The sequence below is a fragment of the Vanessa tameamea genome, chromosome 21, assembly GCF_037043105.1.
Source record: "Vanessa tameamea isolate UH-Manoa-2023 chromosome 21, ilVanTame1 primary haplotype, whole genome shotgun sequence".
NCBI lineage: Eukaryota > Metazoa > Arthropoda > Insecta > Lepidoptera > Nymphalidae > Vanessa > Vanessa tameamea.
The window spans coordinates 5,658,131-5,678,301 of record NC_087329.1 but is presented as its reverse complement, the minus strand read 5'-3'; the positions used below and the strand labels follow the sequence as shown (position 1 = coordinate 5,678,301).

At 30.3% G+C, this 20,171-nt stretch overlaps 2 protein-coding genes across 3 annotated transcripts in view; one reads left to right on the top strand and one right to left on the bottom strand.

Moving 5' to 3' along the window:
• Flo2 (Flotillin 2) overlaps positions 1-20,171 on the top strand; it is a 255,373-nt gene that overhangs the window by 36,538 nt on the left and 198,664 nt on the right. The gene's annotated exons all lie outside the window — the stretch shown is intronic.
• Positions 485-19,990, bottom strand: LOC113395524 (glucose dehydrogenase [FAD, quinone]-like). 2 transcript variants are annotated; one of them, XM_026633120.2, is made up of 2 exons: positions 19,739-19,990; positions 485-2,465 (listed from the first exon to the last, which is right to left on the bottom strand). In XM_026633120.2, the coding sequence occupies exon 2, from the start codon at positions 2,463-2,465 to the stop codon at positions 594-596; it is 1,872 nt and encodes a 623-aa protein (XP_026488905.2). In that variant the 5' UTR covers positions 19,739-19,990; the 3' UTR covers positions 485-593. The 2 variants fall into 2 exon arrangements, with proteins under 2 accessions (XP_026488905.2, XP_064074352.1); XM_064218282.1 differs by lacking the exon at positions 19,739-19,990 and adding an exon at positions 7,545-7,587.

Genomic DNA, 20,171 nt, shown 5'->3' with positions numbered 1-20,171 from the left:
TAATTGGATAAGGATTAATGCTATATTGCTTAAAATCGCTTCTAAAATAAGCCATTATTTCTCGTAAAAAGTAAACGATAAAAAAATGTTTATTATGGATTATCTTTAAGAGATAGACATATGCCATCGCGAACTTTTTTGTAGACATTTTTGAGGTGTACAATTCTGTAGTACATTATTTTGATCTATCTAGTAGGGTTCAGCCAGCGTTTACAATAATTTACAATGTAAGCGAAAAAAATGTATAAATTTACGATATCACATTAGAAACTTTTAAAATAATCAGTGTTACTTAACTATATTGTCTAATATACAAAAACCTTCCTCTCGAATCACTCTATCTAATAAAAAAAAAAACCGCATCAAAATCCTTTCCGTAGTTTTAGATTTAAGCATACAAAGGGACATAGGGACAGAGAAAGTGACATTGTTTTATACTATGTAAAGATTGCACAAGTACTACCATTTAAAATATTTAACTTTTTTTTTATCTATCGTTTATTATTTTATTACAATTTATTCTCAAAACCAATGACTTATAAAATAAAGCTTAAATTAAATCACAGTCAAACTTATATTTTAGGTAGTTGATCCTACTTCCTCCAATCTTTTTTAATCATATCTGCGCCTTTTTCTGCTATCATATATGTAGGTGCATTTGTGTGACTTGATACTATTTGAGGCATAATACTAGCGTCGATAACTCTTAATTTAGAGATACCATGTACTCTTAATCTAGAATCTACTACCGCTGTAGGATCAGACTTAACGCCCATCTTACATGTTCCACTTTGGTGATAAATAGTGAATGTGAACATTTGCGCTTGACATGCAAAGTATGCATCACTGCCAAACGGTCCATGCTTCAAACACTCTGCTACAGGTACGTCATACACTTTGGTTCCTATTTTTTTCATTGAAGCTTGTCTTGATATTTCAATGGATACTTTTATTCCCTCTACTATTTTCTGCAAATCTTCGGGATACTCGAAGTAGTTGGGAATTATAGTTGGATGTACTTTAGGGTTTCTGTTTCGTAACATAACCCTTCCTTTTGATTTAGGTTGCATAAGCATAGGGAAAACCATGAAAACGTCGTTGTTACTTAAAGAGGCATAGGTATCGGAGTAGATTTTTTCATCAAATCCAAAGTTTCGTGGCAATAGAGGGTCAGAATTAAGTCCACCACTTATAAAAAGTAATTCCAAATCAGGCCATCCGGATACATTGAATTTGTCTTTTAAGTCCAAAAACACTAGAGCTTCACATCCGCCAGGGATTGATAAAGGTCCCTTGTGATTTCTCATCCACTTAAATACTAATTCTAAATGATTTAATATATAATTTGTGGATAGAGTTATATTTTGTTGATGTACTATAAATTGAACTCCACCAGCGGCAATGTGGTCCATTAAATTGTGCCCTACTGGTAAATCTTTCACAACAGGAATATTTAATGAGTCCAAATGTTCTTTTGGTCCTATACCCGAAAGCATCAACAATTGTGGTGAATTTATTGCACCTGCCGAGACTATGACTTCTTTCTTTGCTAAAACTTTGTATTTTTTCCCTCGTTTTTCTAGTTCTACACCTATTACTTTTGTTTTAGTTGAATCCAAAATAAGCTTTGTAACCATGGAAAGTTTAGACACGTGAAGATTATTTCTTTTATTTATAGGATGAAGATAAGCGCGACTAGAGCTATGTCTTGTTCCATTTTTCATTGAAAGTTGTAAAAAAGATACACCGGCAGGATTAGCTCCATTGTAATCGTTATATTTGAAACCTAACTCTTGAGCGGCTTTCACCCATGCTTTACCTTTGACAGTTCGAAAGGGTGCGTGTTCAATGTTTAAATGTCCATCATGACCATGGTAAACAGGGTCATCGTGTGATGGTATATTAAAGTTTTCAATTTTTTTGAAATACGGCAGCACGTCATCCCAACCCCAGCCTTCATTTCCCATTGCTTCCCAATTATTGTAATCATTTGCTGCTCCTCTGGTATAAATCATATAATTTAAAACACTTGATCCTCCAACAACTTTACCACGTGGCCAATTACATTGCTTATTCTCAAAACCTGCGCAATATTTATCTGATGGTTTCGTCTTATACTTCCAATTAGCGTTAGTAAATTGGAGATAATTTGCAAGAATTGGTATATCCATAACGAAGTTCTCGTTGACGCCAGCTTCTACCAGTAAAACTTTCCATTCGGGTATTTCTGTTAATCGATTGGCAATCACACATCCCGCTGTGCCTGCACCGACAACTATGAAATCGTATTCAGTGAGGATATTTACTTGGTCAGGTGGTTCATTATCTAATTGACTCGTGCCTTCTTGGAGAAAATTCATTACTGATGCGATAGGATTGGCGAACTGAGTGTTGGTTGGTATAAAAATTGTGAAGAATACCCATAGCGCCACCTTAAATGTCAGCGTTCGATGCTGATTCCTCATCTGTAAATAAATATAACATTTATTTATTATGTGTGTCAAAATCTTACTTGTAGATTTTCTTGACTGAATAATTTATAAACATTTATAAATCATACAAGATACACGATTTTAATAATGAAATTTTCGTCTCATCCTTATTTAATTTGACTGAATATATTCATATTCTTTACATATCAATATATAGCAAAAATGACACATTGGTAATTTATAAATATGGAGCAATTTGCTACAATAAATTGCAAACATTTAAAAGTAGAGTATTTAATTGCTTATATAAAATAAAATTTTTAAATATGAACCTTTATAAGGAAAACAAATAAGATGAAAACTTTGTTAAAATAAATGTACTTTACAGAAAAATAATAGTATAACTTTTAACTAAAATTAAAAAGCTACCGATTCAAAAGTCAATTTATATCAGTATATTGCAATTCTTGATATATATCAATAACATTTCTAGATTTAAGCTGACAGATCATACTATGTATCGATCAATGAAATACTACCAGACGAATATCTAACTTAATATCATAAAATGTTATCTATTTGATACCAAGAATTTGTCTCGATGATTAAAAATGACGTCATTTTAAAATACTTTTTTAAACTTGATAGGATGACGAAATTTACGACTTCTTACTGAAATATAATGTACTACTTGTTTTATTTATTAAATGTGATTTAACTAAATTCAAATGTCAAACTGTGACACTTAAATGTAGCGTATTACCGTTGATTTTGATCCTTTCCCATAAGAAATATTTATTAAAAACATTTAAAATAATTGTATATATTTGGTGAGTGCCTATAGTATATTTAAGTTTTTTTTCGGCACCGTCGAATTCGAACCATCTTTATAAAATGAATCAAAATGGCTACTAATAGAATAAGTAAATGATAAATTTATAATTTTTTCTTAATTTACATGTGAGAAATAATCAGATTTATATATTATACATATATATATTGTTTGCATGTAGTTTTTATATAGAGGTAGAGATATTTTTTTTTGAATAAATATTTTACATTGATGTTATTATTTTTTATATTTTTAAGTGAGGGCCATCTTCAAATATTCTATTTAATTTTTTTTTGTTTTCAGGGTTCCACGTAGACATTATAATCGTTTTATTAGTTGCACACTTTGAATTTTCTTAGTCGGGTATTATTTTTTATTTATTGTAACAAAGTTATTTTACGCGGTACAGTAGAGTGAAGTGAGTGGCTGAAATCGCCCCTCCTCCTCAGACAACCTAGCCCTCTCTTTCCTTTCTCTGTGTCTATTTATATTATTTACGGTTTTATACAATATTATTACTATATACTTTTTGTTATTATTTTAATTCACACGGAATTTTTAATAAAAATATTATATCTTGTCATTTAATTATTTTCAAACGTTGTGGATTTATTCATTGTCTGTTCGTTCCGACTGGATGTCCCACGAAACGTCTCGTTTTATTCGTGTTGATACTTTATTGCATAAAATGACGGTTTAACGATACTGTATTAACTACTATTTAGCCCAAATAAGTGAATGTCATGTGATTTGTTGTGTAAAATACAAATAAAACTAAGAAATATATGCTGTATTAGTTTCCGTCCACGATTTCCGTCCTGCGTATGGTATATAACATACTCTGTCTATTTCCGTACCCACAAGAACGTATATGTAAAATTTTCTGATGTTCGGTTGATAAGTTAAACTGTGGAAGTGTAACACTTAAACAAATTAACTTTCGTATTTCTAATAATAGTTAGGATGAAGATGTATACATTTCCTCAGGGAACGCTAAACACTATCAAATCAAAATAATTAAATTTTTACATTCATATATAATATGATTTTTAGTACGGAACCAAATTGATGTATTCATAATTTTTTTTATAGATAATATTTATTTTCTTAAGGTCTAGATGTGACCTTTGTTTCAGAATATATATCAACTGTAATATTTGTATGATTTGATGTTATGATTATATGTCATTCAAGAGTGCGCGAATATTTTTAAAACTGTTTAAAAAAACAACATTAATGCATAACAAGTTAATAAAATTTTCTTTGCACTGTGTAAAGTTTAAGCTAATAAGATTGTTTCTGTCTGCTTCATATACAACTCATTTAACTTTTTAGAATACTCAATTTGTTTTGAACGGCTTTTTTCTTAAATTTATAATAAACTAGCGACCCGCCCCGGCTTCGCATGGGTGAAATGGTGATACTAAATATACTACAGAATGTTTTTATATACTCGCACAATGTTCACAGCTTTTTTTGTCATTAGACAATACAAACCGCTATGTCCCTGCATTTCAAATCCGTAATATCTTCGAAAATATCCATTAAAATTACCTGTTGTGAAAGGCCGTATTGATCTATATTAAATGCAATGTATTTAAGGTACATAATTGGATAAGGATTAATGCAGTATTGCCTAAAATGTGTTTATTTACGACTTCACATTAGAATCCTCTAAAATTGACAATGTTTCTCTACTATGTTATTTATGTATTATACATATAAACCTTCCTCTTGAATCACTCTATCTATCAAAAAAACCCGTATCAAAATCCGTTGTTTAGTTTTAAAAATCTAAGCATACCCAGGGACAGTGAGGGACTAGTGAGATGACGTCCGACAGAGAAGTATGGAAGAAGAAGACATGCTGCGCCGACCCCAAGTAAAATTGGGATAAGGGCAGGAGGATGATGACCCAGGGACAGATAGACAGGGGAAAGCGAGTTTATTTTATGGTATACAGACAAATGGATCACCTCATAGTAAGGAGTCACCACCATCTTATACCATAAATATTAACCATTCCTTACATCGCCAATGTGCCTGACCTAAGATGTTAGGGAATTAAGAGTGGTTGTATACTGGAATACACAGCTTAAAACACAATTTTTGGCCTTACCCACCTATAGGACAGTAGTCCTATAGGTAGGTAAGGCCAAAAACATACATAGTATATGTAATTATCGATTCGAATAATTATAATTATTCTATAACTAATATTGGGAAATAATTGTTCTATTCCGTGAAACTTAAAAACGTCTATAAAAAACTTTTCTATATGGCGACAACCGCGAGCCATATTAGATCTGGTGATTATGACACTATCTTTATTTGGTAAGCCATTAATTTACAGTAATTATGTGACTTTGTAATAACCTTAAATGTTCTGCTTGACAAAGGACCTATTAAGGAAAAGGCTTCGTAAATCTTGTACAAATGTTTTTTTGCATAGACATTTGCGTACGTATGCATTTTTTTCCCGTTTATATGTGTTGTTTCGCTCCGATAGTTCTGAGTTCAAATTGTAATGCATTATAGCTATTCGTCTCTGCTTTTTTCCGCAGATCATCATTCTACATTTCTCAGAATTTATACCGACTTATTTAGGTTCCTCAACGATATTTTCCTTTACTGCAACCATGCGATGAATATTAAATAGAAATTGTGCCCTTGAAAAATTTATCTTTGCTACACGGATTTGAAACGGTAAAACGTAATCGCCATTGAAAACTATGTTTTGACATTAAAAAAACAAACTGATTCAAAAATGAATGAACGATATTATCAATATTTGCTTATACTTAAAAGTTATAATAGATTCAAACAGGTTACGTTAGCGCAATTTATCCAACTGAATGCAAACCGAGAGCAAGATAATTATCCATATAAATACATGATAAGTTAATTGCTTGTGGTGTGTTATCACAAATAAAACAGGCGCAAGTCTAGAGGCTCGGGATGCCGAAATGTCGAAACTCCCCGAACTCGGCCCGAGCTGGCGGGATGGCTTGGAGTAATGGCCGTGCGAATGCTATATATATGTATGTTAAGGTTATTGTTATTGACCCTCGTTAGGTCTTCGTGGTGGAACTAGCGATTAGGATTTTCCACATGCGTAAACGTATGTACGGACAGCGGATGTTCTCAATCAAGTGTTCTGTTATTTTCTAAATGCTTAGTTCGTTTAAATACGTCGATAATTGTACAGTTCAACTTCTGAGAAGTATCGTATTCGTTACGGTTGCATACCGTGAATAATTGTTAGGCATTGTGACTTTAGTTATGTCATTATTTCATAAACGACTGATTACATTTATAATTCTTAATGTATGTATGTTCGATTTTAAATTAACGTAAGAATTTAATGAATATTTTAGTTTTATCTATAGACGTGTTGAATGAAAGAGCAAAATGAACGAATGTCTTTCTGATTCAACCTTTACAATTATTTAAGATAATTAAAAAAAAAAAAAAGTATGATATGTATTAATGATACCTGTTGTCTATTGTTATTTTATCATTGAAAATTTAACAAGCAGATTTGTCTTAGAACATTGTGAATTATTAGCCCAGATGCGTTATCCTAACGAAAGGTGATATATGTTTTGAAAATGTGGTGAAAATGTTAATTAAGTTTTTTGTAGATTTGAAAAATGACAGAAAATGACAGAAAATGACACAGTTTTCATCTATATGTTGCAACATATAGATAAGCCGGTTTAGCCGGACTGAGATGTATGAGACTTTTGTTGATGCCTCGTGCATGCCCCGCGACTGTGTCGGTCGGTGACGGAACGGTCTAATATGCATAGATTCATTCTTCTCAATACAAATAATATTTCTTTACCTGACGCGTTCATAGCACTCCTGTAAGATCGATTAATATCACATTGTGTTCTTCAACATAATATAAAATATTTATATATAGTTTTAGATACGGTATACGAAATATATACCGGCATTTGTTATTTGATGATGATACAAATAATGTGTTAGATAAAATATGTACAATGTTAAATTCCAATTGGTCACTGTCTGTTAATCCCTGGCCAATAATAAAATTTGTTTTTTTTTTTAATCATTCGATTATATGTTTATTAATCGAACATAGTCGAGATAATATTACACGAGAGGAATTGGATATATACATATATCTCGTACTAATTTTCCGCTTGTTTTAATTTAAAACTCGTGCAAAAATCGCATGGCTTTTTTTACTTTATTAAAATAATAATTCCTTTCTACATATATAAATAAAATGTTTTATAATAAAAACTCACCAGCGTTGACGGAAGAAAACATGTCTGACGATCGCTTGCAAGAATACTCATTATTATGTACGAGTATTGCATTATATACTTTATCCTATTCTTATCGTACTGATAAGAGATGTTTTTAAGTAATATGCATTATGTAATATTGCTCATTTTGAGTTATGTCGATTTCCTAAAAATATATTCCGATTTACTTGTCGTGAAACATTGACAATTATTCCGGGTGTTGCTAGTGTGTAAAGATTTATAAATTTTTTTGGTTTTCTCAACGGCAAGCGCGATATAGCAAAGCGTGGTATAATATTTTATTCACATATGACTAATTTTTTTATGATGTTTTACCAATGCATATTAATGATTAGAATACTGATAAAAAAAAGTAAAACCTTCGTTTTGCATTACATTGGAATATTAAGGGAAAATTAAAGATTTATAATTACGCTAACTTTTTAAATGTCAAAAATCTACTATGATTCGTTATTGATTGTAGTTTTGTCTTATTTTTACAAGTTAGTAATTAATCACGCGAATGTTCTAAATGGTTATGTTCTTAAGTACTTTACCTGTTGGCGATTTGATAACTGTTTCTACTTTTTTCTTAATATACAAAACAATATTAAGATGTGTGTTAAGTGTAGTTGGTGTGTACGCATATACAAACCTATTGTTTTCAATGCTAATGATACTTATTTATCATATTAGTAAAATTACAAGACAATTTAAACAGTTAAGCGGTTTCAGACAGACAACCTAAAGCAGTTTCAGACCATCTAAATTTACTTGTTTGGTTATTTTTATTACAACAAGTACTTAACGGGATATTTATCATGTTTTTCATTTTTATTTGGAGGAGCTCGATATTTCGACTTTATCTACGAGCGTCTTGTTCACGAGACTGACTGTCTCGAAAATACTTGCGTTTCAGACTTTCAATATTGAAAATTACAATTTAACGAAAACCTACGCCATATAAAAGAACCTACATGCCTACTCTCCTAGTGACCTTGTCGATAACGGACTATGGACCAACGTGTTCGACATATGTAATATAATTACGATTTTAAAAATATTCTTACAAACGGTCGGACACTTCTGACGCTCGGATAAATCTTTAAATGTAGTATAACAAGTTTAATCTCAATTTTATTTTAAACCGGCTTTATAATTAGACAAAAAACAATAGCACTAATAGAGCTTGATAAATGTATTATATTTTTCAGTGGATGGAGGCATATAGCGCTAAAGCGATATTACAATTGGTATAAGTACTTCATAATAAATATTTTGTATTTGCTAACATTGTATTTACGAACATGACCGACCGCATCGAGATGGATTATAATATAGAGCTCTTACCAAATTGGATTTACTCGAATTCCGATAAGAAAAAAAACGAAAATAAAAATCTCTGTAATTTATGGATTTTTTCTGAAAGGAGAACGATGTCCTTTCATACTAACAGCTAAAGATCGCAATGCCAAATAAAAGTCACAATGCAAAATCAGCTTAACAAAAGAATGCATTAAAATATTTAAGACATGATTTTTATTATCATACATCAAAATTATCATCAAAATTATCTACCAAAAATATTAATATTTATAGATATAATCTAAACGACTTAGGTATAGTGTCGAGCTTAAAATAAATTTGACGATATTCGTTAATATAAAAATATTTTTAGTCGGTCATTTCTGCGGATAATTATTTAAAAAAAAAACAACTGTTAATACGTTCGTGACTAATTTGTTGCAGCTAATAAGTAGGTATTATATTTTATAACAAAATAATAATTTATCGGAATAATATTTATTGTTGAGGTAAATTATGTTATGGAAATAAATATACGTTATTTCTTTAAAATTCTAGAATGTGCAAAAACTTTGCTGGAGATGGAATAAGCTGCTGCTTGAATACGTCGGACTATTATCGGATAATGATGTTGTGAATCTTTTAGAAAAACACTAAGACTCAGTTTTTGCCGTTGCCTTTTGCTACGTGCCGCCTGTCAAGGTGAAAGTCACAGGTTGGATCTTGGCCCTTTGGGCTTTTGTAACACTCCTAATATAATGCACGGTTAGAAGGTGAAATAAGAATCTTAATGCAGTATTGTCATAAGTTCTAATAGTTTTTACTATTTATTGTTTTTCTGAGTGTATTTATGTACCTATAAGGTAGTGTTTCCCTTTAAACGCACGAGTCATGAGTGACGACCTCAACTGGTCTCACATCCTTCGTGCTATACACATAATTTTAAAGTTTTTATTATCTCTTTAATATGTTATTGATAGTATTTCCTGTCAGCGGTATGGTTGGAAATATCTTGGTGTATCTATTCGATATTAAAAAAATCGATACTGTTCGACAGATAACCATATATATCAATTTTGTTGTAACTCATCGATGAATTAAGTTGAAGGATATAATGTCTATAAATTTCAACCAATCGCGATGACAGTTGCTATTAATATACAGGCAGGACAACGTCTGCTGTATCTTTTGGATTTAGTACTTTATAAACATAAAAATCTAAACAGGGTTAAGCGGCCTGAAGATACAAAACGATACTTGAATATTTTATCTGTTTTAGAATATAATTTGAAACTAATGCATGAATATTAATGAAATTTCGGTATGTGTTTTCACCTTAAGTTATAGACGATACGTACTTATTAACAGAACTGGCGCAAGCGCACGTGTAGAGCCCGCTACGCACGCGTGCGGCTCTTTTAGAGAGTCCGTTCTATTTGAGGGTAATATTCAAACCCTTTAACATTACCAACAATGACTGTTTGAAATCTACTAATCCTATGGAGACTTAGTATATTGCTACGTAAAATGAATTTGAACCGGCTCCGTTAGTATAACTATATACCTAAAATATACAACCCCAATAACGAATTATATATATGACCCATTGCTGGCAAAGGCAGCCTCCAAACTGACAAATGTAGGTTTTGCTCAAAATGTTTACTTGTATTTGATCACCGCAGCACACGACATGATTTATAAATAAAAATTAAGCACATGAACTGTCAGAGATTCATTTAAAAATGTTCTATTCACTCGACTTATTTGTTAAACTAAATCTATTGAAATACTTAGTACCTTTTAAGTGGGTCCGAAAATAACAACAATATATGTATATTTATGGATACATGGATGTGTGCTATTGTTATATAGCGTTAGCTTATAAACTACGCTGACAGGGAGTCATGTCCTCTGTTTCTATACGTACAATGTATAAGGATACATAAACAAATACTTTCCAATCGAAGAAGCGATGAAGATAAACCATAGTTTTATGTATTCTACGCGATATTCTAAGATTTCTGGTATGTTATTCACTACTAACATTTCTTGATCATTATTTATACAGCATACTCGAGTGAAGACGCCAGCTGAAACCAGTTAATTTTAAATAATAATACTGTGAATACTTATGGTTCAGTTGTAAAATTAAATCATTTGTAATCGTTAGACGTATACTTAGTAAATGGAAGCTCGTTTTATAATCATAATGGCGACGGATTATATGCTTTGACAATGTTATTACGTTATTTAACGATGTTTTCATGGTGCGTTTAAAATAAATTCAACTGATTTATCAATATTTATTTTATTTTATAAACCTATACGTAGGTAGATGGTTGCAGTATTCAATCAAATTTTATGCTTTGATTACACTTTTTCACCTTCGTCCTTATTTGGTCATTGTCGTGCATTTTGAATGTTTAAATTCTCAGTACGAAAGTTTTTATAATGATATACGTTATTTGTTTATTCGTATGCTAAATTAATACGAATTAATTATTGTAGGCTATGTATGTATTATAAATAAGGTTTGATGACATCCGTGGTCGAGTTGTGTGTACACCGGTTTTCATGGGTACGCCGCTCCGAGGTCCCGGGTTCGATTCCCGGTCGAGTCGATGTAGAAAAAGTTCATTAGTTTTCTATGTTGTCTTGGGTCTGGGTGTATGTGGTACCGTCGTTACTTCTGATTTTCCATAACACAAGTGCTTTAGCTACTTACATTGGGATCAGAGTAATGTATGTGATGTTGTCCAATATAAAAAAATATATATATATAAGGTTGCAGTATTATACTTTATACAGTTCAGAGTATCATATAATTTTTTTAATAATGTTATTATTCATACAATATACAATTGATACGAATACTACGAGGAATAATTAAAATATCACAGTAATGTATATTTAGAGTTTTAGTAGGTATCTTGTGGTTTATAATTATTCTAAAGATTATGTATGTTCGTCACATCGTGTCAATTAAATTTTTTTTTTAAATATTTAGCAATAACTTAAAATTTATTACAGTACTTTGAACCCAGAATATCAATTAATTAGAGCGTCTAGAAAGCAATATTTGACAAACTGATATTTTATTGTTTATTGATAGAACAAATAGCAAATTGTTCTACCTGCATTAGACATGGTTATTAGTCGTATGATAGTCATCGAGCATGTATGTTAATTTATTTTATAATGGCTGTGTTTTTTTCCTCAGCCTTAGATAGTTGATGCACGTTTTACGGTCGGTCCATCTTTTCTTCATTTTTCAATAGTTTAATAGGTGAAGGTAAATTGTTTATTGTTAATCGTGTTGGAGTTTTACGTTCGGTTATTAAACAATCAAAGAAAACTTCGTTAAAAATTTAAGTTACATGTGTAATTACATCTTAATTATTATTAAATTACTGTTTATTTTTTATAGTATTTTTTTGAATGATCTTGTATATTAAATCTATTTATCTAGTCTTATTCATAGTTAGTTGGGCAGTAATTCGGGTGGGTAGTGAATAATTTTTAGTTAATATGCGTAAAATTAGGCGTGGGTTGTAGTCACCTGTCAGGGTAGATCGCTCTCTTTGAACTTCCATTGTTTCCCCAACGTATTGTCAAGGCTGTGACCATTGACCGTACTCTTCAATTATGCAAGTCAAAATTAAGCATATTTTTTTTTATGAATTTTTATTAAATATACGCAGACTAACGTTCATGTCCTGACATGTATTGCTCAATAATATTTTTTCTTTTAATTGCCTAGAAGTAGGTATTTAAGAAAAACTAATTAATATTCATTGCAAGCTTGCGTTAACTATAATTCTTAGTATAAATGCTATATCACAATTATTTAAAGTGTAGCCTAGCTATGGAAAAGTCTTAACTGAAGGCATAAATAGGAATATTAGTAATTCTTTATAATGGTACATTGCAACTATTTTTATTTAAACTATGTTATTTGAAGATTGTCTGTGTGGTTGGATGTAGCGTCAATTATGCACCTTTATCCTGTTATTCTAATAGTAGACTTAATCTGTTCCTGTTGCACAGATCCGTGTACATCTTAAGATGAAAGAAATATACTTATAATTCTCAAAAAACATATGACTTAATAATATTTTTTATTACGATGCGAATATCTTAGTTGATATCGTAAAATTACGAGGAACAATTATAATATCTTAGTAAAATATATTTAAGTGTTACAGTAGCGTGTCTAGTTTTTAATTAATCAGAAAACGTAATAGAATTGCTGAGTTTATATTATAAATGTTTCTTTTTGCTAGAAAACTTAAACAATTGAATAAATAGATAAGTTGTTTTTTTTTTTAAATAAATAAAACTATTATGTAATTCTAATCGTCTACAAAATGATGTATTGTTTTCGTTAATGACAAAAGCAACCAACATTTGACCTTAACACATTGTTTAGATTTCTTTTAATTACCGACATAAGATGAACTCGCGTCACGAGTTGATGTTAAAAGATCAAAGAATTTGTTTTTTAATATTCTTCAACAATAATACTTTGTTATTAAAATTAATAACAATATTTTATGTTAAGTCTATGATTGTTGCAATTTTTTTTTACGGCTCGTATCGTACTTTACCCTTTTTTGTAAAAATCTTCAAAATGTATCGATGTTTATGGTTAGATTCACCATTATGGTAGACAGAAAAACCATGGTGGATAGAAAGATGGCGGAAAACAGTTTTTAAAATCATATATATTTAATGGATTAAAAATATCAGCCATAAATAATACCAGTGTATATGTTTTATTTTATTCGTACGTAGTCTAAATTTTAAATCAACTATTAAATTAATTAATCATAGGTATTATACATCGAACGAAAAAAAAAACATAAATATTTGACCCCAATGTTCAATTTTTAAATGCGTTTGTTATAATAAATAGCACTTAGTAATATGGTTTAATTATTGTTTTTAAACTGATGATTTAATATGAAATGTCCCCCAGTTAATTGTTTTATTTTAGGATGTTAAGCGAACTTTTATAAACATTTACAAGCTCTAGGATTACGCGGTAGTTTTATTTGCCTAGTTTATTAAAATACTTTAAAAAATATTATAAATTCAATACCAAAAACAGATAACATACTATATTTAGCCGTTTAAGCGCTTTGGACAAACAGACAGTGGCTTTTGATAATATAATAAATAATTTTTTACTTTACTTTAAATTACCGAGTGTTATTGTTATTTAATTGTCGCAGTCACAATATTATTAAATAAAACAAACTTAGTATGTAAACTAATTATAATTCGAAGTATTTTTTATTTCTCACAACGTGTGTAAACACAGATTTATAGAACCCTAAGTCACCGTCACGCAGGATAGTTTGACATTTGAAATGTCAAACTATCGTTTGTATCGTTTGTTTGCCGATAGTTTGTGCGTTGTAAGTAAAATCGTGGAGAAGAAATACCACCTTTGTATATGATAGGTGTATTATTAATATTATATTTTTATAGCATACAAGCTGATGGACCACCTGATAGTAAGTGATCATCGCTGTCCATTGTCATTGAAGCCGTAAGAATATATGATACGCTCTATAATTCGAGAATGAGTATTTTAACAAGAATTACAGTGAGTTTACTGGTTAATAACACTGGGGCATTGCTCGCCCTTGGTGCAAACTTTGAAAACCTCGTTCTTGGCCCTCTTTCTCTATACGTTTTACATTATCATTTTATATCGCGTGATAAATGCGTTGATCTAAACTTTGTTACGTGTTATGCTCTCTGAAATTATATTGCCCGTGCCTCAAATATTGTTAATGCAACAGTTAGATTGTTTGCTTTACTTTCAAGTGTCGACTACTCAAACGAATATCATGAACGTTTGCATACACTTTGTCCGGAGTACTGAATTGGACAAAGGCTTACATTACATGCGACACATTAGTTGACTGCACACCTTGGGAATGAAATGATCGCCTCCAGGCTGCTTCAAATAACTAAAATATAATTATCATTGTATATAATAATGGTTAAAAATATATATATATATATCCCGCTGAGTTTCTTTCGCCGGTTCTTCTCAGGTCCGAGGTGCTAAATTCCGAACCGGTGGTAGATTTTTGACAATCAATAAGCAAGTGTAAACACTTCTATATTGAATAAAGATTTTTGATTTGATTTGATTTGACATGCCCCATTTCAGACGCGGAGAATACCGCGGAAACTAGTTGAGATATAGGTATATTTATATATATATATGACTCTTCTGTACGTGCAACTGAAGTCAAAAACCGTTGCGTTGATTTCGGTCGATTTTTTTGTTTTAATTGAGTGGATCCCTGGATGGTTTAGGTTAGACCCGGTAGGTGGCGTTGCGATCGGGAAGTAAATATAACTCTTATTTCACTTGGATGAAGACGGGATGGCCAGCTCGTATGTGATAAAACGACGTTTCAAAATATCTTACAAGAGCGTGTAATATTTTACTTTTTAGATAAAATAATATAACAATAATATTTATTATATATCGAATGTACGCGTTACATTCGAGAATATCGTTCGTAAATAATAAATACCGTCATTAGTGTAAAAGAATAACTTTTTGTTACGGTTGAATCAACATTCCGAGCTGGTGGTATATTCCCGCTTAGTTGTACGCTGCGCTAGTTAAGAATTGATAAAAATATGCATTTACAAGCCCAACCTTAAGTAGAGTAGATATTTTAAGATCATAGAATAACATGCATTGTTAATGTGTATCTATATTTATAACTTATAACTTACAATCGTGTTGATACTTCGATGCGGCTCTGTTAAACTGTTCCTGATATTTTAAGACTAAAATTATATGTAGGTTTTTGTGACTAGTTGAATTTTAATTTAGTTTATAAATATGTCGGCCTTTAGGAAATGACGTGACGAATTTAAACGAGGTTTATTAGACTACTGATGAATCTAGATATGTATATAGGTACTAACGTATTTTTTTTTTGGAATTTGGAATGTAGACGTCGAATATAAATAATCAAATTATACTTTATTCAAGTAGTACTATTACCTGCACTTTTGAATCGTCATTTAACAAACTATGTTAAGTAAAGCTACCACCGGTTCGGAATGTATTTTCTACCAAGAAGAACCGGCAAGAAACTCAGTAGTTACTCTTTTTCAACATCTAAAAATACAGTCATGTTAGTTAAATACGATTATATATGTATGTTATATATCCTACCTGGAAGTCAACAAGCATTTATTCCACGCCCTTTTATCATCTATATAATCTTGTATCGAATAATAGCCTTCTTTATCAATGTATTTTTTTTACAAATGATTTGAAGTTAAAAATGTCTGCGGAATTTTATCATTGAAACGGATACCTTGCCCCAAGAATGATTTATTGACTTTGCGGAGTCGGAATAAGCGTATCCTTACTTCTTGTGCACATACAATGATTATCACTGATTTTATCAAAGTGATCAATGCTACTGTGAATATACATAATATTGTTGTAAATATATTGTGACGCAACAGTATCAGATTAGTTAGTGGTCCTACTTTGTTAAAAATATCCCGAAGAGAGTCTCTAGCTCCAAGATTTTAAATATAATAATAACATATATTTTATGTGCGTGTAATGCATTTTGAAATCGTGGGTATGTAGTGTATCAAACAATTACGACCTTAAGACTTATCAACATCGTATAATTGTAGAAATTAAATATTATTATGCAACGATATAACAATGTCCGATTGTTTATAGCTAATTGAGTTAATTCATTTATAAATAAAATTACGATTTAGAAATATTTTCCATAAAAATATATACTTATGCATATTAAATTTAATTTTATATTTTATATAGGTTAGTTTGGCTTATATAGTTTCCTATCAAAAATATTTTTGAAGGTCAATGTTGTTTACACCTTTAACGACGTATCACTTTGTATGTTACCCAACAGATATTAATTTTAAGTGCTTAGTGATATGTTGATGGTGTAACTTTTCCAATAAATAAAATAAAATAAATAAAATTATGTTTAATTCAATATAAAAATGACGAATTATGTGATCTTTATAAAATTTTACTTAGGTTTTGTAGATTTTAGTTTTTTAGACCAATGTCTCGTTTATTTATATTTTTTTATGGAATTATTTGAACATCTTTAAAGGCTTTTTATGTTTGTTATAATAAATAAATATTATTGTAAGTGTACAACGTTTGTAATTTAATCGATAAATAATTTATATTATGTATTCCAGCAACAGACAAAATACGTGGTTGGAATGTCGGTGTATGATCCCACGTTTAAATATATCTGTTTCTTGTTGAATTGATAAAATCTTTAAAATACTAAGTATATAAAGTTATATAAATTAAAGTAATGAAATACAATGTTATCATAATTAGCGTTAAAATATTTTGATTAATCGTTAGTTTTAGCTGTTCTTTTAATTTATTTTATTAGTGTTTGAAATAGTAGTTTTTTTAAATTTATTTCGGTATTATAATTATTTGGTTTTTTGTAATTATAATCCTATTGTCTCTTATTTAATTTGATGTTTTTTTTCTTATTTTATATTATAATAGGTGATAGGGGTGATTATTTGCGATAATTTTAACCCCCATATGCATAATGCAAAAGTGAACCATTTTTGAGTTATCGCGTTTTTTGATTTTTTCAAAAGAAGCCCAAAATACAACTTCAAAATTTATTTAAAAAAAAGTATCAATTAAAATCTATTTTTTTCTTCTGATTTATAAAAACGATTAAACACTGGATATTTTTCAATATTTAAACAATAATTATCGGTCCAAATTTAAAAATGCGAGACAGAAAACTATATTATTTCAATATATTTTTTATTTTTTTCCCTCAAATATGCCTGAAAAAAAAAACATTATGAAACTTGTTCTGCAGATTATTTTAAAAACATAATTGTGTACTTAGCTTTCCGAAAATGTATAAAAACTAGGAATTTATTTCTAAGAAACCGAAATAAAATGATCAGAAAGGACGCTGGTAGAAATTCGTATTCGAACATGACTGAATTCGTACTAAAGGTCGCTCTTTAAAATTCCCACAAAATTGATTTAAAATAATATCCAATGTAAAAAATCTTACTTATTTACTTAACTTACTTACTTAATAGTAAGTTACTTAATAGTAATAGTGGCTAAGTTACAATTAAGATATTTTGTATTATCATTTGAATCCTGTGCACGTTATTTACGAAGAGGATGCTGAAAGAAGAGTTGCTTTCTGTAGATTCATGCTTAATGAGGATTTAGAAGATCTTTTTTGAAAAAAATTCTCTGGACCGACGAATTCAAATTTGATCAAGATAGTATTACTAACTACCACAATAAATATTATTGGAGTGAAAAAGTGGACAAAAACCCTAATAAAAAGAGGCCAAAAGGGTCACAACGCCGTTTTTCGGTCAATGTCTGGATGGCAATAATTGACGACAATTTAATCGGACCATATTTTTTACCAAGCAATGTAAATTTATTTATTTATTTATTTATTTATTTATTTATTTATTTATTTATTTATTTATTTATTTATTTATTTATTTATTTATTTATTTATTTATTTATTTATTTATTTATTTATTTATTTATTTATTTATTTATTTATTTATTTATTTGGGAAACAAACAATTTTAAAAACACTGTAATATAAAACAAAAATAACATAAAACACAAATCAATCAAGTTTCCACTTAAAGAAATACTGCAGCTTACGAAGATTTTTTGGCAAATTCTATTTGTTTGGCCTCCTCGAAGACGTACCTTTGGCTACTAGGCAAAATATGATATACCAGCAAGATTGATGTCCTGCATTTTGGTATCAATGCTAGGCGGTGGCTTGATAGCCATTTTCCTAATCGTTGGATAGGCCGAAGGGGACCCATCCCGTAGCCCGCGAGGAGTACGGACTTAACGCCGGTTGATTTCTGTATTTGGGGTCACATGATATCCCTAGTTTATGACGTCTCACCTGTGTCATCCGCAGAAGAAATTAAAATAAAAATTATGAACGCTTCAAATACAATGCGGAAAAATTCGACTAGTTCGGTAGTTGAGTCACAACTTAGAAAAAGAATGCGACTTCGCGTTCCCAATAGGGGAAGTCACTTCGAGCAAGAACTAGGCTAAATTACAAAATATCTTAATTGTAACTTAGCTACTGAACTGTTTATGTATCTAAATTTTATTTTAAATTTGTATTAAGTTAGTAAGTTAAGTAAATAAGTAAGATTTTTTACATTGGATATTATTTTAAATCAATTTTGTGGGAATTTTAAAGAGCGACCTTTAGTACGAATTCGGTCATGTTTGAATACGAATTTCCACCAGCGTCCTTTCTGATCATTTTATTTCGGCTGCTTTGAAATATATTCCTAGTTTTTATACATTTTCGGAAAGCTAAGTAAACGATTATGTTTTTAAAATAATCTGCATAACAATATTTCATAATGATTTTTTTTGTTTTTCAGGCATATTTGAGGGAAAAAAATAAAAAATATATGTTGAAATAATATAGTTTTCTGTCTCACATTTTTAAATTTGGACCGACAATAATTGTTTAAATATTGAAAAATATCCAGTGTTTAATCGTTTTTATAAATCAGAAGAAAAAAATAGATTTTAATTGATATTTTTTTTTAAATAAATTTACGAAGTTGCAATTTTGACTTATTTTGAAAAAATCTAAAAAACGCGATTACTCAAAAATGGTTCACTTTTGCATTATGCATATAGGGGGTAAAATTATCGCAAATAATCACCCTTATCACCTCCTAACGGGAATACGTCGAATTACCAATAACCCTGTATATATTGGTAAATTATCTTTGTGTAACTACTTAAAAAAATATATTTTTAATAATATACTCACTTTTTATACCGTAACAGTAATCCGTACACTAATAATAACATGCGCACACCGCACTGCACCAACTAACCCTGCTACGAGTTAGCTCAATGACTGCGCGCAGGACGATCTTCGAACAGCACTAGCTGCGCTGAACGATTCGCTTCAAGTTATATTTGTTAATGGAAGCGCTTGTGACGCGACGCTCTCACCGTGACCTCTCTTTCACGATCAAGTTCAACGCAGTTTGGCGTTTTGACGTCACAGCGTAACCGCTCCTTCATCATTCCATCACAAGAACTAAATATAAATAATAGGTCTTAACAGGGCTTCGTCGTTGTGTTCTGTATTCATTGCGTTACGTTCAGATACGCTAAAAAAATTTTTCGTTTTAACCGCGCATGCAATACAGCTTGAAATGCAAGCAATGATTCAAGTGATAATAATTATATCAGTT